General features: G+C 43.0%; 1 protein-coding gene across 1 annotated transcript in view; it reads left to right on the top strand.

Moving 5' to 3' along the window:
- Positions 1-24386, top strand: part of CCBE1 (collagen and calcium binding EGF domains 1) — a 96514-nt gene that overhangs the window by 52950 nt on the left and 19178 nt on the right. The window contains exons 3-4 of the mRNA XM_064403572.1: positions 18766-18818; positions 23937-24071. Of these exons, the coding sequence (XP_064259642.1) occupies positions 18766-18818; positions 23937-24071 (188 nt within the window). The remainder of the gene's footprint in view (positions 1-18765; positions 18819-23936; positions 24072-24386) is intronic.

The following is a 24386-nucleotide window of genomic DNA, read 5'->3' as shown; positions in this document are numbered from 1 at the left end:
AAATATTATTTCCCCCACACCTTACCTTATTTCCTCATTTTCCTTTCTGCTTGCTGGCCTGCAGAGACAAATCCAGGTAGGCTGAGGTGGGGAAGGCGGACGGGGCCATGCAGCACATTCTCATCTTGGTGCAGTTGCAAAGCTCTCCCTGCATGTCCAGAGCACATTGGCTAACCCAGCTCTGAGGATGCGGTGGAACTCTGGCCGTGATTCCTCATCCATGTAAACAGCCCAGATTTTTGTACACCCTGCTGCATCCAGGACAGGCGGGTCTCCAGGGCACCGTGTATACAGCGCAGTCCAGCACCACAGTGGTGGCTTTGGTTTTAACCACACTGGCAATCCCACTGTGTTATATAAGGGTTTTGGCCATGCCTATGTGCTTTCATGTGAAATGGTGCCATTCTCTTGCCTTCCTTGCCTGAACTAGACACGCCCACATCAAAATCTGTTTGCTGAGTGAGAAGTCATTAGCATTTCCAGAGATGATCCTCAGTGCATTGCTGGCTGATGCATTTGTTCTCTCCTCCTGTGTTTCTAAGTAGCAAAGAATGTATAACTAAATAATGATTTGGGGGCGAGAAATTGGTAATGGAAAAAATAACTTGAATCAGATTTGATTAAAAAAGCACTGCTCTGATTCAAACTCATGGGTTACAAGCATTTCCTGCAGGCCAGTGGGAACTGGAAGACTGTCTTTGTGGGTCTTTGAAATCTTAGATGTTTCAAAAGTGAGACAATCTCTGTGCCTGTTAGAAAAACATTAGACAGCAATTGAGCTGTATTTTATCAAACAGCTCTTTTAGGTAGTACAACCAGCAGAACAAAATCCATCCCCCAGTTTACAGATAGGCCGCAGCATGAGTGTAATTTCTTTTAATCTGCCATGGCATTGCGTAGGCTAATACATTTTTGACTTGTTGATTTTGAACCCATTCAGGGATTACTGTGATCTCTTAATAAGCCGTGTTGACTAGAGGAGATTAACCCCTACTATTAGAATTTGAGCTAAATCTCTGGTGAAGGCAGCAGGCTGAACCAAAAATCTGTGCCACTGGCAAAGTCTGCGGCTAGCTGCCTTACTGGCAAAATACTTCATCTTGCTGGACTTAAAACAGACCTTCTCTGGGAAGGGGTGCTTATCAGTCCTGTTTTCCCCTCACTGGTTGAACAGTGGACTACAGCTGCTGGGCCCAGGACCTCTGGTGTGCTGGAATGAGGGGGATGAGCTGGGCAGCCCTGGGTGTGAGCCCCCAGCCTCAGCAGCTGGGCAAGCTGCTCCCTTGGTCCAGAGCCCTTGGTGCATGTGGATGAGGGGCTGTGAGCATGGTTGAGTGCTCCTACCTGAGGTCCAAGCTCACTGAGCCTGGCTGGAGCTGCCATCATCACAGCAGGGAGACTGAACCAGAGACAAACAGATGCAAAGGCTGAACTGAGCTGCAAAGAAACCCAAACAATGCAAACTTGGCTTCCCCCAAAACACTAGTATTTGGGGGTTTGGAGTTCCCTTTTTGCATTTGTGAAGCAATCTGTCAAGTCTGATCTGCAAACACCACTTTTTGGTGAGGAACTGGAACCCCTTGGCCCTCAGATCCATCTTATATTTTTCTTAGAATCGGTCATTTCCTGACACAGTGCTGTAGTTCGGTTTCTCCCCTGCCTTCCTCCAGTGAACAGTTTTTCATCCCAATAAAAAAAAAGAAATTACCCAGCTCAAAACGCAGGCATCCTTGAGGCCAGAGGAAGAGTCATGAGGTTTGCTGTAGCTCTCCAGCCTGGAGAATGCACTTGCTGATCCACTGGGTCCATCCTGGTGCTTCCAGTCATGCTTAGTTGCTAATTAGCTCCTCCAGCCTTTTCTCTGGGAATCACGATAATGAACATAAAGGACTGTTTATTCTAAATGAGACTTCCCAAGGGTAACAGCCTCCTCAGTGGCTGTAGAAATGGAAGACAAGCCTGAGGAAACACCAGGGTGCTGTGGGTTTTGGCAGCAGTTGATAAACATTTCTTTGTGGATGGAGCAGAGCATGTAATTTACTGTCCAGCTCTAATAATTGCAGATTTGGCCATTTTGCTGCTCTTTTCCACTGCTGTCAAAATGTAACAGCTAAATCCCAATGAGAGACTGAGCAGTTGACATTTTTGTAGGTAGAAGCATAAAACTTACTGGACTCTCTGTGGAAAGTGAATTCATCATTTTTATAAGATCTCATATGTTCTGTTAACTGCTTTATCACTTATGGAGGGGCAGACCAGTCCTGCCCATCCTTTCATTCACAGAGGACAGTTGTGGTGGGATCAGACAACACCTAAATAGTTGTGCAGCTTTCAAGGGCAGGAGGCTTCAGGTGGACTTTGTGCTGGTTTTGCATTGCACAGATGAAAAAAAAGGGGGTGATCTCAAGCCATGAACTTGTTCCTCAAGCAAAACTTTCATCCATTTTTTTCAATCCTCAGCAGCATTTACTCCAAAGGTCATTCTCTGGCAGGAACTAATCAGAGTGGCTGCTTTACTGTGATTGTGGTAATAACAATAAAAGCAAAATAAAAATCCTACTGTCCCTGTTTTATCCCCAAAGCCATAGAACAAGGAAATACATCAGCACAGAGCAATCCCTGGGCAGAGTGATGGATTCAGGCAGCTGCCCCCGTTCCAGGCCCACACTAGCATGTTCAAAACTGGCTTGGGCACCTTTGAGCACTACTGCACTACACTGTGCGTGAATGGTGAATTGAATCAATGAAAATTCAGAGATTCAAGCTGTGGGCCAGTGAGGCCAGTACCATGTCATCAGGTAGTGAACACAGCAGTGCTTGAAGCTTCCTGGCACAAGAATCAGGCTAGTTAGGGTCTGTGCTTGGGGGTGGAACACCCTCAGCTCAAGGGGTTAATTCATGGACCTTGACACTTTACACTGGGCTAGAAAAGATCCAAACATAACGACCAGAGAGCCAATTCCCACAATTCTTCACACCAGCCTGTGTTTTACAGTTGTCCCCCCTTAAACATCCACCAGCACACCTGGATGTTGCAGATTCCCATCTCAGGTCTGGCACTGAGCTGCTGTAGCAGCCCATGGTGTCTCAATGTGGTGCTCTGACACTAAATTCTGCTGGACTGCATCGTTAAAACATTCTGGAAAATGAAGTAGTTAAACTGGACATTGGCTGAAAAAGTGCAGGCAGACAAGCATAATCTCTGATGGCTTCAAGCAGCACTGAAAGGGAGTTTGTTGTGCAGAGAGTGGTGAGAAATAGAGTCACCATTGCACATGACAGTGACCTTGTGAACATACAAAGGGTTTTGGCACTCCCAGATTAAGAAAAGCCAGCGTTAACCACATGCCAGCATATTTTTCACTGGGCTTCTGTGGTTCTCTGTTGTGATTCAGCATTTAATTGCATGATTGTAGTCTGGAGGTTTTTTCCCAGTTCCATTTCTGGAAGGGTTTCCTGAGATGTCCAAATACAATTATGTTTTAGTATTGCACTCTCCCTGGCTTACGAAACAGCTGAATCCACAGGGAGAGTCAGAGGAGCTGCACAGCTGAGGGGGCGGCTGCCCTTGCCTCCAGCTCTGCAAACAGAGTTCCCCTAAGAGCTCCCTCAAGGCTGACCCCTCTCTGGGGGAGCTCTGGGTTCACGATGCTTGGCTCTCAAACCACGGGCACACCCCCAGCCTCCCACACGGGGTGATGCATCTGTGCAGAAGGGTGCTCGGGGTTGAGGAGGTGCCTCTGTGGGGTGTCCCCACCCCAGAAGGGACGTGGCTGGAGACTGTCAGCAGAGCAAGCAGGCAGGCCATCTCCTCCTCTTGATTTTGGTGCAAATTTCATCATTTCATGGCCTTTGACCACCTTCCCTAGGAGTGGAGCTCTGAAAGAGTTTAAAGAAATTATAAAGCTATGGTGAAAACTGGGGCATTAAAGCCCAGTCTTCTCTGCTTACATATCTCAAGAAAGGCGCTGGGCTTAGGAGTTTGTCATACCACTGTCAGGCTGAGATGCTCTCCAGAAGCATCTATCCCTCCTGTGCTTGGCCACATGTGTCCCTGTGCATGCTGTCATGGTGGCTTTGATATGAAAATCAGCTATTTCACAGGAAACTGTGTACAGTTATAATAAGGAATGTGACAGCTTTGATTTTCCTGCGCTCGCACTGTTTTTGCATCCTGTCATAGCTGAAGATACATTCAGTCAGAAATTATTGTTCTGGTCAGGTTTTGCATAAGGATTTGGGGTTCTAGTTCGTGACAGGCACATTTTGATTTCAATCTAGTGTAAGCATCAATACTTTTCTTCTGTGAAAGGTAAAGAGTGGTGTTTATTTGGTAACAAATCTAAGGAATTAGAATCATAGAATTATCAAAGTGGGAAGAAAAAACTCTAAGTAAGGAACTATCAATTTTCTTTACGTTGAACTTAGTTTCTATTTGCAGCATTCATACCCTACTGGTTAACATCATGGAAGTAAAAACATATTATTACTACTACCACTACTAATTAAGAGCATGGAAAGGTCTAGAAATCCAAGTCAGAGCAAAATAATAGAGACACATTTCTGAATGAATGTGTGCATTTTATTTTGTGCCAGGAAACACCACACAAGTTTTGAGTAGAAGCTTCAAGCTCTGTGTGCAAACAGGAGAGTGTGGTGCTGTTTTCAGGTTATGAACTCCCTCACACATGATGACAATCATTACTGCAGAGCACCAGTGCACTGGGTTTTGCTGGATCCTAAATGAATTAATAAAACTGTGGCTTGGGATTACCTAATGTCCTGGCATTGAATTGTTTCTTGGTGTTGTGCATTGCTTCAGGATCTCTATGTCACTAAAGGTTGTGCATTTTTCTTCTGCTTGCAATAGAGTCTGAAATTTCACCTATAATGAACTACTCTGCTTAACTTTGCTTTAATTTTCATTCGATTTTTATTATTGCACTTTAGGAGATTCATCCACAGAAGTGTCTATGTGAGCAACAATAAAAAGCTTGAGTTAAATTTATTCTGAGTTATTATCTGCAATTGTGACAGATAATAGATACTGGATTTCTGTTAGTATTGTGATTCATTTAAATAAAAACCATATGTCTGAAGTCAGCGCCTTGGAGATAAGTCAGACATCTGGCTGAGATTCCACATTTGGGAATGTAAATGATGCAGATGGTGAGATTGTAATACACACTGTGCCCATCAGGCTGTAACACTGATGAACAAGCACTTCATTAGTAGAAAAGGTGGGGAAAAAAATCCAAACCAAGATGAAATTTCTCAAGGAATGTACACAATATTGATTTCACTTTGCTGCTTGCACTCATGGCTTTGGGGGAGTCTGCTTTACACCACATGCCAAACCTTTATTCCAAATATATTAGAGTGAGCCAGTTATATTAAAGTGCTTTCAAACAGCCTTACAGAATCAGATTGATATCTCAGCTGGTAAAAATATTGGGTTTTCTTCCTTGTATGTCTCAGAAATGAAAACTAACTTGTGAATAGAGTAGGAAAGAAAACAGCTAGTTTGGTTTTTTCTGCATAAAATACTACCTCTACAAAAGTATTCTGGTGTGAACAGTGCAGTCAAAGACACTGCACAAGTATTGCATGTAGATAAATAGGTGGCAATGTAGAAGCAGTACAAAGTGACAGAAAATGTATATTCCGAGAGGGACAGAAACACAAAATGGATGTTCACAGGTATGAATCTAGCAATTATAATCTTGTTTTTACTGATACTGATTTAGCCTCAGGTCTAACTTTAGAATTGTCTCTACAGGCTAGCACAGACAGATGCTTTGGGTATGCAGTGTATTTACCTGCAAAACTGCTTTTTAGACACAACTTGCATTTTCCAGGAGGAACTAAATTTAACTCATGGAGAGCCAAAGTGACTGTCACCCACACTTACACCAGTCATAATAAGCAGTCAGAAAAGATACACTGCTCTCTTATCTTCTACACTTCCTTAGCAGTCACTCTGTATTTACTTATTTAAGTGCAACATCAGCTTGAAAATTTATGAAAACTTAGTAATGACACAGCATGAAACATAATAGAGGAGGATAAGTTAATAGGAAGAAATCACCCAAACTTTCCCCAGTGGCTTGCTTTAGATGAAGGTGATGACTCTTGCCTGTGCCCATGGTCATGGTTTATCCTGAGCCTCCTCTCAGCCATGACTGGTGTGACATGAAAAAGATGTGTTTAATAAAATTATTTACAAGTTTAAATAATGTGTAGAGAATAAAGCATTAGCAGAAATGAAGGCACATATTTTAGCACTTGTGTAACTTTTGTGTTAAAAACCCCAAATTTTCAGGTTTATGATGCCATTCCAGTGAGGACTGTGCAGGTATGCTGGGGTCTTACCACAAGGAGCATCCTTCCATATGTTTCCTAGCTATGAACAGGCATTACAATAGCAAGATATTTGTGCTGTAATACCTTAAATATACTAATGGTAAAGGAAGAACCAGAAATGTGGCACTGAGCTTTGTCAAGAAACAGCAGCCTGACCAGACCACCAAAAGTAGCCATCAAAAAAGTGACATTATGAGAGAAATGCCAAAAGCCCATGGCAGAGTAATGGGGAGAGATGGGTTCCCACGGGCAAACAAGAACATGACCAGCAGCAAGCACATCTTAAAACTGACACCCAGCAGGATGTTTGCCCTCATCGTGGGTCACGGAAATAAGGCAGACAAAGCAAAGTCCCATCACTAGAAGAAAACAAACGTTTGCAAGTGAGTTGAAAAGACCTTGCAGTCACAGACAAAATCACTGAATGTCACAACTGGGCTGGTGCACAGGGCAGTTGTCCAGGACGATCTGCAGGGAGGGGAAACCTGATGAAATGAAACAAACTGAGTGGCCTGCTCAGTCTTCCTGGATAAATTGGTCAATGACCCTGACTCTGTTCTCACTCTGGTGTCAGGTTTTTTCACTTCTGAGCCCAAATGTTGAGCCCATTTTGATGCTCCAAATGGCCAGAGTCAGTCCAGCATGTGTAGCTCTGAATTGCTGTCTGGAACTGCAACTGCTACACCAGCTCCAGCAGAGTCACCTCTAGTGTGCATTGGTTTTAGGAGAGGGTGAAGTAATGCAAATTTGGTGAATGCCTGCAGGCAGGCACCAGTATCTGCAAACATGACCCCATTTTAATGGGAAGTGTAATTAATACAAGGGCAATTGCACAGTGCTGCAAGCCATCAGGCTTCCTCTCAAAATTCATTGTGCTTGAGGCTCTCCATGCAGACATCACAAGTCACCCTCACCAGCTCAGGACCACATCTTCACTGCCCAGCTGAGGATGGGAGGGTCCAGCTATGGGTCTGTGACCTTTCCTCTCAGCTCCCTTGTGCATCCCAAAAGGTTTTGCCTTCAGAAAATGTGTCTGTCCCAGCAGCAAGGTTTTGCCCCACAAAGTCTACTTTCCCTTGGCTCATGTCTGCCTCTTTGCTCTCAGTGTTTCAAAGCTGTCCAGAGCAAATTGCTTCTTCATCCTGCCTCAGACTGCCCGGGTACCATGCCTGGGAGCAGATACCTCATCCTTTATTTTTGAGGCAGCGAGTTAGAGGGCACTAGGGGGGAGGAGAGTCTTTTAACTGGAACATGGTTGCAAATATCAAGTATGCAGAGTGAAATGGGGGTGAGTTTTCTCAATACATTTCAGCATCTCATGGAAGTCCTGTGTTCAACCTCAGAGCTAAAACCATATTCCAGCAGCAGGATGAGAAAGAAGAGCAGCAGCCAATGCCAGTCCCAATAAATTAGGCAATAAAAACAGGGAGTGGGGCTGTGGTTTGATCAGTTAGGGCATGATGTGATCACTCCTGCAATTAGTGCATGGCTAACAGGCAATTGGGTCAGGCTGGATTGAAAGCTGAGCCCTGTGTAGGACACAGTGTGGTGGGGAAATGTGGGGAAGTTTCTGAAAATAGCTTTGCTTTTTATGTTTAGAACTTAGTGCCACTCACTTGCTTATAAATTAAAGAGTGGGATGCACTGGCTTTGGGGGGGCACCGCACTCCATGCCAGAATCACTGCAGCCCGTGGCTGGATGGCATTCCTGCTCCTGCCACTTTGAACAGAGGGGCTGAGTGCCACATCAAAGAGCTGCTTTGTGAACTTCCCACTCTCTGCTGACTGCAGCATAAGTGGAGTAGTCTCAGCTATCCAGGCAGCTCCAACACCACTGCCACATCCCAGATACCAGGCCTTCCAGTGACACCATATAAACATCTGCTCGTTCCAGCAATGCTTCTCTACTTAGGAAATTGTTTAAGGATTCACTCCATACACCCCATCCTGCAACAAATAACCTGCAGATGTGTGGCTCCAAAAATAAACCTTGGCACTGGAGCCTTGGTACAGCATCACTACATAATTCAACAAACTTTCATGCTGCGTTGTCTTAGAAATTAATCTTTTCAGTATGCTGGAAGTGGTTCATGGAGAAATATTCTGTTCTAAAAGAGACTACTCTGTGCATAGAGAGTATTTTGCTATCATCTCTGTTGACAATAAACATGGGTCTGACTTGTGAACTTGTTATGTTAAGAATTATTTCTTCCCTTGTCCAATTCATTAAGTCTGCATACTTAATAAGCAGTTTCAGCATTTATAAGGTCTTCTCTGGGAACAATAAAACAGAGGGGGAAAAGAGAGAAACATCTGGATCAGTGAAACATACTTGAAATATTATCTTTTTAGTATCTTTATAGATATTTCCAAGGGCTTACACTAAGAACTTAATTCCATTGCTGCTATTGATGTTGAAATTATATTAAAAAAACAACTTCAAGTTCTTGTTGCTTAGATAGTGATGATAACCGGCCAACTCTTCTGTTGACAGTACTTTAATGAAAAAAATAGTATTGTTTGTATTTCATTCAAGTTTTACTACCTTTTTTGTCAGTTTTTCTTCTTTTAAACTTCCATTTAGAAATGAAGTGGGAAGACAAAAATAGTGATTGTAGACCAAAGCTGCAATTTAATTGGAATTTAGCAGATAACCTTTTTTCTTCTTCTTCTTTTTTTTTTTAAGTTCTTTGTTTACTTGTATTCAATTTTCTTGTATTTTCAAAGAATACCTGCTCATGTTACTTTGTGACTTGGATATGTGAAGTTTCATGCACTCACCAATAAGCTGGAGACAAGATGCTGAGGGGCTGGAGCACATTGTATCAAGGGGAGCCCAAGGGATCTGTGTTTGCTCAGTCTGGGGAGGGGGCTAAGGAGTGAATTTAATTGATGTCTCCCACTAACTAATGGGGTGTTACAGGGAAGACATGCTGAGGGTATGGAGAAGATGAAGCCAGACCTTCATCAGAGGTGCACTGCAAAACAACACAAGACATGAGCCACAGCTTGCAGCAGGGACGTTTTAAGCAGATATAAAGGAGAAAATGGGCAGTGAAGTGGTTAAGCACTCAGGAGAGAGTCCCAGAGAAGTGAGGCAATCTCCATTCCTGAAGACATCCAACACTCATCTGGGAAAGTCTCTGAGCAGTTCTCTGCTGTCAGGTGCACTTGGATCACAATCTTTCCAAAGGTCCCTTGCCACTCAAATTATGCTGTGAATCTATTTTTCTAAAATTATGGGGGTTTTGTTTCTGTTACTTGGCTGAAACCTTGCCTTGAAAAGTCCCCTCAGCTGTGCTGAAGCAGGGTCATGCCCCAGTGACTCTAAGCCAGTTCTGGAAGGATAAAAATCCTTAGGCACAAGGCATAGTTAAGCACCCTTGTGTGATCCACAATGTATAAAATTAGATTGCTCTGTGCCTTTTGCACAAAGTGTGCTCTGAAGAGAGGAGCCATCACATACCCCTTATCTACAGATGGTGTGGAGAGTGACCATTGAGATTTTCACATTGTCCCAGAAATCAGGAGCGATCCACATAAAACTCTGTGCCCTGCATGCCTTTTGTCCTTTCATTATGAGCTTTCCACAGAGAGGCAGAGTATCCAAATGCAGACATCATCCTCCTCCTGTCAGTTTCCAGCCAAGTGCTGGAAACCACAATGTCATCTGGATATCATGGAGAGCCAGGGTGGAGAGTAAGGTACTCAAAGATGTATCTTTGTTCAAGTGTTTTTCCATGCTATTTGACTTCCTTAAAAGCTGAAGGCTTTGTGTTTGGCTCTCCCCACTTCTAGACTATTTAAGTTGGAAGTGTTGTCCTGGTTGGACTTATTTACCTACCTTTTCCTGGAGTGGAATTTCAAAAACCATTCAAAAAACAAGTTAAAAGATCTATTAACTGTCTGGATTAAGTGTCTGGGTCAGTGTCTAGGGTGTAGATGGATGGTTTAAGGTGTACATGGATGTTGTGGCCTGCGGGGAGTACAGGAGCAGTTGTCCATGTCTCATCCCAAATCCATCAAAACCAAGAAGAGCCTTGCAACTGTTTCAAAGATAAATGTCAGCAAGGCTTGATCAAGTTTATGTTCGAGTGATTTTCTGGAACTATTCTTCCAAGAAGTCCAATTGTATCACATCCTCAGAGCTGAGCAGGTCCTCACCCACCATCCTGAGCCTTGGTCGGAGCCTGTTCCTAATCTGACACATGTTCCTGTCAAAGCTGCCAGGGATTGTGGCAGAACCAGGATCAGGCCCTTTAATATCAGCACACCAGTAAGCAAATGTAGACAGAGTGACTAGCTTGTCTCTGGAGGTTAATTGGGATTTATGTCCTGTTTGGAGATGCAGCTTTAGAGATCTGACTTCCTGGCACAGTTTGTGTGATGTGCTTTTCTGTGCATGCGTGCATAAAAGGCGCTTTCCTTTTGCTGTTTACCTAAAGGAGTTTATTAGACATTGCTTATGCAGCATTTTTGTGATCTTGTTGATGAAAGATGCTATATAAACAGGGCTGCATTGGACTGGATTCAGTAAGTCTGCGAGCTTGCCAGCAATTTGTTGCTGCTTGACTCCAGCGACCGAGCACCAGCACAGCAGCCAGCCCGTGAGTGCAGCTCCTCGCAGCACCGCTCTGGCTCTGCCTTCCCTCATGAAATGGAATTTATTACTCTCTATCTCACATGGACACTTGGTAGGAAATTGGAGCTACGAAATGAAGAGTCATGGAAGTTTAAAAAATCCAAGAGACAGGACAGATGTGCTGTGATTAGTCCTGTACTCTGGCTCACCTTGGGTTAGATAAATAATTGAATGTGTGCCATCAGCAAAGCATACTACTTACAGACTTGGAAGGAAATTTGGCTTGCAGTCCTCTAATTGGAAGACAGAGATGGTGGAAAAAAAGACTTTTGCTCAATTCTCGTGCTTTAAATCTCAAAGCAGTGAGTTATTTTAAAACTCAGGCTTAATCTTGGATCATCTAAATTGATATTTAGTAGGCTACTTGTTTGTAGAAATGACTATATATTTATGATGATGCATTATACTTTGCCAGTTCATTAGACCTTTTATTAAATGCAAACAGTGCTATCATTGTATCAAATTCCTTTTTTCTTCCCCTCAGATTTCATACCTGTCAAACATTGACTTGATTCTGCAGAATCCATACCAACTTCACCTGCAAAACTAAACAAATTCATTTTCTTGGTACAATGCCAGAAAATAAAAGAAATTTGTTAGAAAAGAGAACAAGACAAAGCTGACAGCTGAGTCTAAGCAGATGAAAACAGTCAAAAACCTTTTATTTAATCATTCTGCTATTTTTGACATGTTGTCTAGTGATAAACCACATGAGCATTCCCTTGTGTTATGAAAAAACAGCTATGAAACAAAAATCCAGGAAAGAATGGAAGAAAGTACAGTCTAGCACTGAAGGGATCTCATATGTGATTTCAAGGATGATGTTTACATGCATGTAAAATATCCAACAAATGCCTTTTCCAGTGGTGGCCAAGGTCATTACCTTTTCAAAGTTGTGCAACATTTTCCTGCTGAGAGTTTCCTTCTTTGCTTAGGGGACAATCAACAGCAATAGCAGGCAGAATTTTATTTAGTAATTTTTGGACACTGGTATGGTAAGTGAGACACAGGCCCTGGTGGTTACCAGTGCTGCCAGTTGGTCTGCTCTGCAGAAAAAGATGCTGATTAACTTGTGCTTGGTCAATACTTTTGCAGCCCCGTGGCTCTGGTTGGGCCAGGAACCGACCAGGGAAAATGTTGGTTCTGGCCTTGTTGCACAGAGTCATTGCTTCCCCAAAAGCATGAGCCTCTGTGGCTCGTGTGGAAATCCCAACAACATCTTTATGTTTCACAGCAACAGCATCTTTAAGTTACACATTGAAAGGGAGGATCACAGGAAACGTTTCCAAAGGTCTTGTTCTTCTGCCTAAAGAGAGATAGAAAGCTGAGATTTAGTTGCCAGTTCTTTCTGCAATGAGCAGAAGCTCATGAGAATTTTATTTTCTGTTGTGGCTGCCTGCAGGGTTTTCACATCAAGCCCTTTTTCTGCATCCTGAATCCCTAAGAAAGTCCAAAAAAGATGGTCTCCTGGGAGTGCTGATCTGCTGATGCAGAGGGATGTGTTGGGGGAACGATCTCCCTGCCCTGATGTTGTTTGAAACCACTACTGAACACCTCACCACATCTCATTTACTTAAGTAAAACCACAAACCCCATTGGGAGAGGTGTCCTGCACTGTGCCATGGAGAACAGAGGTGCAGGGTGTCCTACAAAAATAACACACCTTTTTGTTGGTGGCTAAATTTGCCAGACCTATGAGGTTTTGGGTTTTGTGCATCTTTCAGTTTCATGGAGGTCAGTACCTCCAAGCCCCACTGATACCCATATGGGGTAGAGGGCTTCTTCCACACCTCAAAGTATTTTTATTCTCTTTTATAGAGGAATGAGCTTCAAGCATTCACAAATATTGTGCTCTGCTGTAAATGGGCTGTAAACCATCATATTGGTTTGGAAGTTGTCTTCTGAGAAGAAAGAACTACAGTTTCTGCTCTGCCACCATAAAAATCCCTTTGGCCATAAAAAGATGACATGAAACAGCACTTGGAGGAGGAGAGGGGTCAGTTAACAGTAAGGAACAGCCAAGGAGCGTGTCTGAAAGCTTTCAAGAGCATCAGTCAGGGTCTCCCAGGGTAAGAACTGGCACAGTTCCTTAGAGTCAAGAGAGGTATGTGGCTTTTTCCAGGGGAGGATCTGGTCCCTGGCTTGCATTCACACAAGAGAAGTCCAGAAACTGTGAATCTTATCAAAACCTTCCCATTAGCAATGACTGGAATGTGATTTCATTTCTGGTATCTGTCTTAATAGCCAGAGTTAAGCAAAAGAGCAGATAGCAGGGTCCTTTTTTTTTTTCCTGCTAAGAGAAAGAAAACCATTATATGTGGGCAAAATTATTTCATGTTAATAGCTAACAAAAAAAAACAAGACTTAGTTTCAGGCAATGCTTTTACCACTGAAAATTTTGCTTTTACAGAAATCAGCTAGTAAATGGCAGTGAGTTGCTCTCAGAGGTCTGAGTTCCCCAGGGTTGTTCAGGCAAATTCCACTCTGGTCAGTCAGTTAAGAGAAATAAAGAAACACACAGGTACCCACAGCAGTCATAGGTGCTGCAGTATTGGAAGACTTCACTGTATTTGGGTTATTCCCCCTCAGCTGGGATGATGACAGGAAGGGCTTGGGCTGGCCTTGGACTTTGCATCACACCCAGTGTGAACATAAATTATCTCATTACAAAACTGTGAAAAAGGACTAAGTCTGGAAATCATGGCAAAGTGTATGCTGAGCAAGTGTCTGCAGGGAGGCCATCCCCTCTTACTCAAGATTTCGGTATGTGTCCCACAGAAAGGCAAACAAAAATAAAGTGCATTGCTTCAGTTTTACACCATGTTGACATAAATCTTCTCTCCATGTGAATTACGGCGAAACTGTGCACAGCTACTGAGCTGCTGCACTTGTGCTGCAGATGGGCTTTGTCTGTGCGTGCTTTGGCAGACAAACCTGTTGCTCATTTGGATTTCATATAGAAGAAAAGTGAGTTTTCTGGTTGGTTGGGGTTTTTTTAGGCTTGTTTTTAGTGTACCTTGCTGGCTTGCATTTATAGATGTCTAATCTTTTTTTGTACATTCATTTCTGTATTTTGTATTTGCATTTTTGCCGCACCATTTATTTCTCAAAGCCAGGCGATCAAAAAAGAAACACTGGGCAGGAACAATAAGGAGAGGGATCTAAAAAAGACTATTTGTGCAATTAAAAACACAGGCTTAACTAGCAGGTCTTCAGAACACAGCACAAGTTCTTCTAATTTCAAGTTACAATTTAGGCTGAAGAAGTCTGGTATTGATAAAAGTCCTCTCCTTTCCCAATAGGAAATAGTTTTTTATTAGGGACATTTCTTGAGTGTATTGTGGTTGCTTTCTACTTGCACTAACTTGAAAAAACAGTGCTGATCTATTTAAATCTGTATGAAATTCTAAACATCTCTTTTGCCCCCTAAATTGCAACTGATCTGATATTCTTAGGTCAGAAAGAGTGTTTTGGAGAGGAAGGATTTGACCTGCCTGACCACCTATGGAGCTGCTATATCTTCCAGTGGCATGACCTCAGGCCTCAGCTGAGCTCTAGAAACAGTTTGTGTGTGCTCTCCTAGCCCCAGTGAATGGGAGGTAAAGTTCCTCTTCTTGAACTACCTCTGTCTAGGAGGAGTCAGCCTGGAGACTGACTGCCTGGCAGTATTTTAGGGATAAAGCAAGGGCAATATTTTATCCTAAGAACTCACTTTCAGACTCAGCATAGAGATTTCTGTGTCTCCTTTGCTCCTAGGAGGATAATATTTCTTAGAGCAGACTCTTCTCTTTCTACTTTTGACATCTTTAGCAAGAGCTTCCTTAACATATTATGTTTAGTCTGAAACCAGTATAAAACTTGTATATTTCATCTTCTCCTTGCATTTCCCCTTTGTGTTCCCTTTTTTCAATCACTAAATGATGATCATGTATCTTTTTCAGCATGACTCATGGCAGGGATTTAGAGCTGCCTCTCCAAAACCTCAATAAATGCATGGAGCAGCTGTTGTTATAACCCAGCTCACTGCCATGTTACTGCAAACAGATGCAGGTTAATTATAATTTAAAATGTTTATCCCGTTATTGTTTGCATTTCTGAAGATTTTCAGCAGCTGTAGGACCCTGAGTGACTCCCTCCCCTCTCTCACAGAGTATTTATTTTCTGGGTTCAGCGTGCCCTGGTCGGTGTCTCCGGCATCGCTGCGGTGTCCCGTGCAGAGCAGGAGGTGGGCTGGGGTGACGGCAGCTCTGCGCCAGGTGGAAGCAATTATGGGAAAAAAACATGGTCCTTGCTGGATGACTTACTGCTGATAGCTGCCAGATAAGCTAACTTAATAAAGCAGTGGCTTAATTAAGCCGCATTCCTCCCATCTTGCCTCTTGTCCAGCCTGTCTGAGGCGATGCTATCAAGCAGCTACTGCTTTGCAGGATGGGGCAGGGGTGCTGTGCTGGTGCACCCCTGTGTGCTGGGCACTCTGGGTGATGGGACACAGGGGAGCTCCTGGAAAACTCAGCTCCTCACTCAGTTTGAAAGGTAATAGGCCACAAATCCCGGGAAAAAAAGACAGATTTGCCACTTGCCTAGTCATGGATATATTTATTCATATCAAATTTTGCACCCTAAATCTCATCTTCTGGCATTTAGTCTTCTAGAAGCATCTCAGACTCCAGAGTGGAGGGTAGGAACACAATATCTCCCTGTTTCTCCAGCAGGTACACACCAGAAAAAATAAGGGGTGACTTGGTTTTGGGGGTATCCCTATCACTACGAATTTTCTTACAACCAGAAAAGCTGAATGTTGCTTTAATCAAAATCATGTTGTCCCAAACCCTCTGTGAGTTTGGGCTTATTCTTATTCCTGAGTAAAGATTCCATGAAAATCAAAAGTTACTGCATTTTTAATTGCTGAAATACTCCATTTAAACAACAGGTAAAAGTCTGCCAGAAGCTTCATCCTTTGTAATGCAGATTTCAGGTTAACAAATCAACCGAATTTCCCCAGAGCTCCAGGTTTTAGTGGTGGAGCTTCAAACACACAGCTGTGTGTTTGTGTTTCATGCATGGCCACATGTACAGCTGCATAGCAACCATCTTGCTGAAAGTTATCCAGTAGCTAAAATTATCAGTAGGAACCCCTTCTTACCTCTCATTATGTACAACGAGATTGCTGCTGTGCAACGTTGATTAGACATGTCAGCCTGGACCTGGATGTCTGAAAATGAGTGTTGCTATTAAAATGCCTTTGCTAATGCTCATGTGTCCATCATTTTGACAGATTTCACTATAAGAATGTGGAAAGCTAAAGCATGCAGGAATCCCAGGGTTGCAATGTAATGTTCAGAGAAACAGGTATTGTATTGTATTTCCTTTGCATTAACCCTAAAGTAGCAGTTTCCCTGCCAAAATCATGCTGATAAGAGTGCTGCTGAGTACAGGCTGCACTAATGCAGAGATCTGTAACTTTCAACTGGGAAGAGATTTTCATGTGGAATGTGGTCTGAAGGCATGGCATTCCTCTTCTAAACACTTCTTTAAGTATAATTTAAAACTTCCACAGTGCAGAAAAATCTTCACACTTTTTTTTTTTAGAGAAAATATTTCAAAATCCCCTTATCAGTAAGGCTTGGGAAAATGTGAACAAAAATTTGAGAGGGACACTGAAAACTGAAACCATCTCATCCCACTGTGGAACCCATTGCTGCAAGAAGTTTCTGAAGGGAGGGATTTCAGCAAGCACTTGGAGATCAGCCAGGGAAACATGATTTTATGGTTGTTTCAAGTGAAATCTAAAGGACAAGGCTGTGCTGACTTTGGTGCAATATCAGAGTGCCAGGGCAGAATTTAATGGCTGTAACTTAGCATGTGATGGTTTCTCAGTGTATGGCTTTGAAAGAAGGGTTTAATCAGGGCAAGTTGTTTGGCTTTTGGGAGAACCCAGCCAGGCAGATAAAATCTCACTTTAGCCACAAGAAAGCAAATGAATCCAGCCAAAAGCCATGACCAGACAAGCTGGGAGGAGAGAGGCAGCTCCTGCAAGGTTCCCAGCAGGTAACCCTTGTCCAGCAGCAGGCTATCACACCATCTGCTGGCACAGGCCTTATTGGTCCTAAACCTGAAAATAAAGTGGGAATTCCATGGAGAAGGGTCCAAGTTATGGAAGTTGCTGCTCCCTGTGGCTGGCACAGCCCCACAGGTCAGCATCTCATGGCAGGCATGTCCTCCTCTCTTTGCTCATCTCCCAGCCCTCTCAAGCTGGGCTGTATCTTCCTCTGAAGAGCAGCTACAGGGACGCCTCTTTTCTTTTGCAGATGGAAGGAGATCACTGTGCATTTGGAAAGCCATCAGCAGGGCCTGCAGCATATGAGCAGCCTCCCCAATGCACCTTTGAACTCGTTCCTCCTGCATTTGTTTGTCTTGCAGATAAAACTTCACAGCAGTGTTTGGAGAGAAGTCTAATGAGGCACCACTGTTTGCATAACAAAGCAAGGCTTCCTCTTCAGATGCTCAATGCTCATTAAGCATAATTTATATTCCAGCTAATCTTAAGGAAGAGGGTAAAAAATGGAGCCAAAGTTTGTTCTTACATTGTTTGGAGAAATGCATTGTTTGTTTTAAGCCATCAGTTGCAACTGATAGTTAATTTAAATTCAACATAATGATGATTTGTGATGGCTACGTGTTGTCCACGGGAGTGTAGTGTCATTGACTGACGTGGCTTTAACATTCTTCTGCATTAGTTACTGAATCAAACAAAAAGACAAAATGGATGGTTTCCCAGTTTGGGAGATATTTCAGCACGTCCACAAAGCATGAAAAAACTGTGTATTTGTAAAATACACAGGGATTTTTTTTTCCCCTCAGATTCATGTATACTTGATGTAATAATTGAACAGCAGGGTTTTTTTTTCTTTTTCAGCAGTCCTGGTAGTTACCAAGGTAGGACCCTTTGAAAGTCACTAGGTCCCTGCAGTGAGAGTCTCAGGATGATAAGGGACACAGCCATTTGTAAAGGCTCCTGAGGGCTGCTGGGGGCCTTGGTGACTTAATGTGGTTTGTTGCCTGGAGAGAAAACCAGCAGGTTTAGCTGGATGCCTAAATGTCATTACAGGCTAGTGTGTCAGAAACAGTAATTTCTCAGCATTCAGACTTTGGCACATATCACAGGCACATAAAAAATGTCTGATCCTATTGACTCTACACTGCAGTTTTGTCCCTGAGTCTATATAAGGTACTTGCCCTTGCTTCAGTTGAAATACTCAATATATTGAGTTTACCTCCTCCAGGTTTATTAGAAGATGAGAAATGACTGATAACATTTATCCTCTGTGTACTCCTCACTGAGACTCACCCGTTTCTGCAGGTTGATATTGTAGTGACAGATACCTGAAAACAGCCTTGACTGTACCATGAAAATGATGACCTGAGTTGTGTATTTGTGCACCACTGAGCTGTCCAGACATCATCCAGACAGCACAAGAGAGCCAGATTTTTGGAAATTACTTGGGATGTTGGGTCGGTCAGTGTTGGGCTACTCTTTTCCAGGCTCCTGAGGTGACTGGACATGCTGCCATGTGAAATTCCTCCTGGGCCAGGTGGTGCATTTCCCTGTTGTGTTCTGTAATGCTGAACTCCAGCTGCTCAGGATCCTTGTCTTGTTTGGTTCATCACAACCATAATCTACTTATGGCTGTTTCTAAAGGCAGCACCAATCTATAGAGAATACATTTATTTATTCATTTATTTATTTTATTGTTTTTCAGGAAAAAATGCTGTAAGGGTTATAAGTTTGTTCTTGGACAATGCATCCCTGAAGGTATGTGATTTCACTGTTCTTACACGTCATGTCCCCATGCCTTTGTCTTTCCCCATCTGCCATCTTCTCCACATTGTCTGTTTGGAAGAGCACCTTGACAGAAACACAGGCTTTGCCACATCTCATGTATTAGTGTGGGGAGGAGCTGTTTCCCAGAAATTGTTCGGAAAATGAAAGATCAACAACTTCCAGAAGTGCTGCTTAGCATGCCAAGCCTTGATCCTCCCCTAAGTACACATGGCTGCACAGATCTTGTGCCATGACCTGCTGCTCTGCAGACAGAGGAACGTGTTCTGCCCTTGGCTGGGTAGTTGGGAGCACTCTGTGCACCTTTCATGGATGATGGCTTTCCCCTTTTATCCCTCGGATCTGGTACAGCTGACTTGACTTGTCAGTGCACAGGGAGATGGTGAGTAGGTGAGCTAGTCCTGCTGTAACTTCCCATGGGTGCAGCTTCCTTGTCACCAGGGGCCAACGAAGACACAGATTCAATCAGAATAGTTCAGTAAAAATGGATCTGATTTGGATGAAACTGGCTCTGAATTTGTTGGGACTTTGCAGGAGCTGCCAGGCAGGAGCAAATGCCCAGAGACAACATGCCAATAAACTTTTTTTTTTTATATATAACAAGTAATTTAAAAAGTTGATCTATGACAACACATTCTTCTAATTGATGATATATGGAAAGCCTTGATTTGGTCTCAGAATTTTCCTAGCTTGTGACTGTTGTTTCGGAAAAAAAGTGACAAATCAACATACTGAAGAATAAGCTGGTTTTGAGTTACAATGTCCAGCCAAAAGGGATTATAATCCAAACTCTAATCCTTGTGGGTTTATTGTTGTTGTTGTTTTTAATTTCTGTCTTCTTTGCCACTGGCTAAAAACACTAAAACAATTGGTGTATTGATGGGGGTGGAGACAGGGAGGAAAACAGAGGGAAACAGCTGAGGATGACCCTGTGCCTGGAGGAGCTGGGTAGGGTTTGGGTGAAATTGGTACTCCACATAGTTCCTCGTCCCATGGTTTTGCTGTGAGTTTTGTCTCAGCATGTGTGATACGGGTGACAGCTCCAGTGTAAGAGAGACACTTGGAAGAGGCAATTGTGTGTATTGGAGGCAGAATTCCTGAATCCTTTCAGGGTGGAAAGAAGCCAGGACTCTACATTCTGGCCTCCAGCTTTCCTATAGATTTAAGAATTTTATGTACTGGCTATTCTCTGAATATAATGGATACAGCAAGAGAATTAACAGAAGCAAAAATAAAATGAGAGCCATGGCAATTTATTACTTTGGCTTCTAATTCTCATCTCTTGAGATGTTAGGTGATTATGAAAGCAGCTTTTATTATATGCCCACTGACTTTGTCTAATCCTGTCTTTTAACTGCATTTCAGTAACCTGAGATTTTCTGCCCCTAATTCAATTCTCTGCTTCTCTCCCTTTGTTTCTCCATTCCCCCTTTTCAACTTTATCTGTATTTTGCCTGGAACTTCAGAGGCCGCAGCAGTGGCTATAACATCCAAGACAATCTCAGCCCTTGGTGTAGCGACAAGAAACATGATTCACTGAAGTATTCATTTCACTTACTCTATTACAAGACATCACTTGGCTCTTCACACATTGTTTTGGCATAATCTTGACAGAGTAGCTGTATGAAATCCATATCTCCAAACAGACACATAAATGCATTACAGATGTGAGTTTATTAGAACACATCTGCACCTTTTAATCCAGTACTGGCACATTGAAACTGTGAGAAGTAGTTCCAGCCCTGTCTTCTCTATGATTTAGCAGTGGCTGCAGGGAGGAGGGTTGACAGAGGTATAGATCCTCCCTTTTCCACTCTTTTAAGCTGCCTGGGGAACACACCAATCTCCTTCTGGGACAGCTGTTCCTTAAACAGATTCTTTCCCAAAGGCTTGTGGCTTTGTCCGCATCCATTATTGGTTCTTGTCCTGTTATTTTTCATCTGTCCTTGGAAAGAAACAGAGATCAGTGTAGTGGAGTATGAGTCTATGCCTCCAGTTTCTGCCTTTTGTCTGTTTTGTACTCACCTCCCCACTGTGGCTTTCAGCTGCAGGGTCAGGGATCCTCAGTAAACATTCAGTGGAGTTACTTCCATGTGCCTGATTCTCTCTGCAGCATCTGTTCCTGCTCCACCTGTTCAGCAACGTGGATAAAAAAAAAAACCAGTTCCTCACCTTTTTCTCCTGTGTGTTCTCCTTTTCTTTGCTTTGGAGACTCACTGCTCCAGCCAAGTCCAGTCTTGGGTCCTGTCTCATGGTGTCACAGAGTGAAGAAGGGACAGATGCAGTATGGAGCAGTTTATTTTGGAGGCCACCCTTCCTATTGCTGGTTTGTTTCCTGAGTTGGCTGTGGAAGAATTGAGAGTAAAATACTCTATTATGGGCCAGCTATAGTCAGATCTGCTCTTTCCTTAGTAATGTTGTTTCAAAAATTTCCTTGGTACAACTTTCCATGCTGTATTGTCATTTCTGAGTTACTTGAAACTTATACAGAGACATTTGTTATTCTGCTTTGGCTTTTGCATTTTCCTGAAGTCTGGAACAGCCTGATCCTCATTGTATGTTTTTGATTCATCCTTAAACCACAGTTCTTAGGCTGGCACACAAGGGGTTTAAACTCAAGGGGGGAATGTTCATCTCCAGTTCTGCAGAGCACACACAGGTGGTGCAGCAGTTTTTGCCTAGTTCCATCTCAGCTGTGAGAGCTGTTTCTAGGGAAGTTATGTTACCTGGGACCAAAGCCCTGGGGATACAGCTGTGTACCTGGGACCTGCCTACAACAGTTGTGTGGTTTGGGTTGACTGTGTGGGACCAGCAGCAGAGATATTTTTCCTTCCTAGACCGTTCTGCAGCTTTGTGTGAAAGTAAATGAGGCAATGGACATGATGGAGCTGTGCTGAGGTGGACACGTTCAAAGACTGGTTACATTAAACTTGGCGACAGAGGGATGAAAAGAGCTGGCATTGTTTAGTCTAGAAAAAAGGAGGCTGAGGGGAGACATGATAAGAGTTTTTAGGTATGTGAAAACTTGCTGCAAGGGGAAAGGTAAACTGCTCTTTATGGCCAAGGAGAAGAGGACAAAAATAATGCCTAAATGTCTGTAAGGGGCATTTGGATTAGATATGAGTAAAAAGCTTCCTGTCTGCAAGGATATTTCATCTTGGGACTAGACTACTAGGCGAGCCATATCCATCCCTTAAGGAAAAGGAAAACTAGGAAATGCTTATGCATAGCTGCTTGTGATGGGAGGTGGCCCCTTCCAGCATTGTGTTTTCTGATTTTGTTAGGGCACAACTATTATGGAGCTTGTTTTACCTCTGCTCTGAATAGCTGAACATGGCACAGGCCAAGTCCCACACCTGAGTGAGTACACTGAGTAAGGAGCAGCACATTCACCCCATGCTGGACATACCATCCTATTCTCTGGTTTTGTTTCAGTGGAAAACAAAAATTGTAACCATACCCAGGAAAAATACCAGCAATGCTTTAAAGCTGGGACTATTTAGTAGTTCCAAATGTAACAGGAGTTTACAGCCCAGCATCACCTAAAGAGTCCAAACTACCCCTAGCCTGAACTGTTTGAAAGCAAGAGTTATGTTTTTCTTTCATGGCTCTGCACTGTTGGACACTGGTTACTGCAGGGGGTCCTAGCATTGCCAGTCACCACCACAGCACTGTGGGCAGACTTCAAGTTGTGAAGAAAGAAGGAAAGAAAGGATGCTTTTTATTCAGGAGGTGACAAACAGAATGCTTGGCACTGTTAGAGTAGTATGTCTATTACAATAGTACATTTTTTTCTAAGGGGTTCTGGTGAGAGATACGGCATCTTGTTAAGTCTCATTTTGTGCTTTTCTGTATTTTGGCATGCTGTCACTTTTAACCCCAGTGCTAGGGATGTGCTCTATATACTTCATACAGAAAATGTGTTTTCATTTGCTTTACCATCTCTTAGCTCATTTTAATTGTCTGGAACAATCATCATACCCAGAGGTATCTGCTAGTCATTAGGGTGAGACAATAATGAGTTTTAATTATGCATATGGAAACACAGTGCTTTGATGGAAACTTGCTTGAACCACTTAGATTTTGTTTGGACAGGTTTGGTCTGGAGCATGGATGAGGTATTTATTTCTGCTATGGCCCCCAGTGCCCACTCACTGGATTGTCACAGCCACCTGGATGCTCTCTGAAATGGTCACAGAAACTGCCACTTGCTTTGGTGTAAAACCTGACCTTGGGCAGGCTGTGCCTGAGCTGGTTTTGAGACCAGATGCCACTCAAGACCTGGTGTCTCCTGGCAGATGTTCCCCATGGTGCTGCAAAACCCTCACACCCACAGCTGGGAGCTGTCCTCACCCCCAGCCCTGCCACCAGCACCATGCCAGGGGCCACATCCAGCCCCTGACAGGACAGGGATGTGGGTCAAACCCCACTGTCCTCTGGTGTGCATCCCTGAGGCTTCAGTTCTGCTGCTGCACAGCAGTGAAATTAGAAACAGATTTTCCCTCCTTCAGGTTTCAAACAGGGATTTTAGTGTTTTGGGATTTCAGTGACATCCCTGATCTGCACACTGCAGCTATTAAGAGAGATGATGGGTTTGTAGCAATGTACTATTTGCTGGAAGGGTTATATCTGCCTTCAAACAATTAACATGTGATGTAATTAACTTTTCCTTGTGATATACTTTCTGCCTGGCTTTGGCAGTTAACCTCATGGTTTTTCACAGTATTCTGCATAGGAAATGTTGCTATTATACTTAAAAATCTGTTGAAGAAAATTAAAAGAATGTTTTAGGTAATTTAATATTTCTGTGAAAATAACTCCTAAAATCTGCCAAATGCAAAAGTAAACCTTGCTTAAAATACCTCTTTAAGAAATAGTCTAACTACTGTAAAGCTGTGAATAGCAATTACAATTTTAATATATTCCTTTGCGCATGTCTCATTAATGTTTTATATCTAGGCTCCTTCAGTCCTTAAAAACAATATAACTCAACCTTATATTAATTAGCAGAGAGGTGAAATGTTTGCAATCTAAGTATCATCCATCTACTGACTTTGGTATTTTTCCTAATGACGTTTTTCTCTCCCTTAGACTACGATGTCTGTGCCGAAGCCCCCTGTGAACAGCAGTGCACAGACAATTTTGGGAGAGTCTTGTGCACCTGCTATCCTGGATACCGCTATGATCGGGAGAGGCACAGGAACAGAGAGAAGCCTTACTGCCTGGGTGGGTAGATGAGCAGGTTGAGCTCCTCCCTGGTTAATGACTTATCCTGCTCCCTTCAGTCTTTCCAGAGGCACTCTGAATCTGAAACCTTTCTTATTCTCAATATTATTAGAGAGGAAATGTGGGGGTTAACTATGTTAAGAATTCAGAGATCTAGATGCCCTTGAAATTATTAGGAGGTATTACCTACAACAAGACTTACACACCCAAAGACTTTGAAGTGTTGGGCTATTGTAATTTTTCCTTTAATTCTTCCTGCTGATTGTGAGCCATATATACTGAACATTGAAGCATTATCACTAGGCCTAATTACTA

Source organism: Passer domesticus, chromosome Z (genome assembly GCF_036417665.1).
Source record: "Passer domesticus isolate bPasDom1 chromosome Z, bPasDom1.hap1, whole genome shotgun sequence".
NCBI classification, from domain to species: domain Eukaryota; kingdom Metazoa; phylum Chordata; class Aves; order Passeriformes; family Passeridae; genus Passer; species Passer domesticus.
This window is presented reverse-complemented; position numbering and strand designations above follow the sequence as displayed.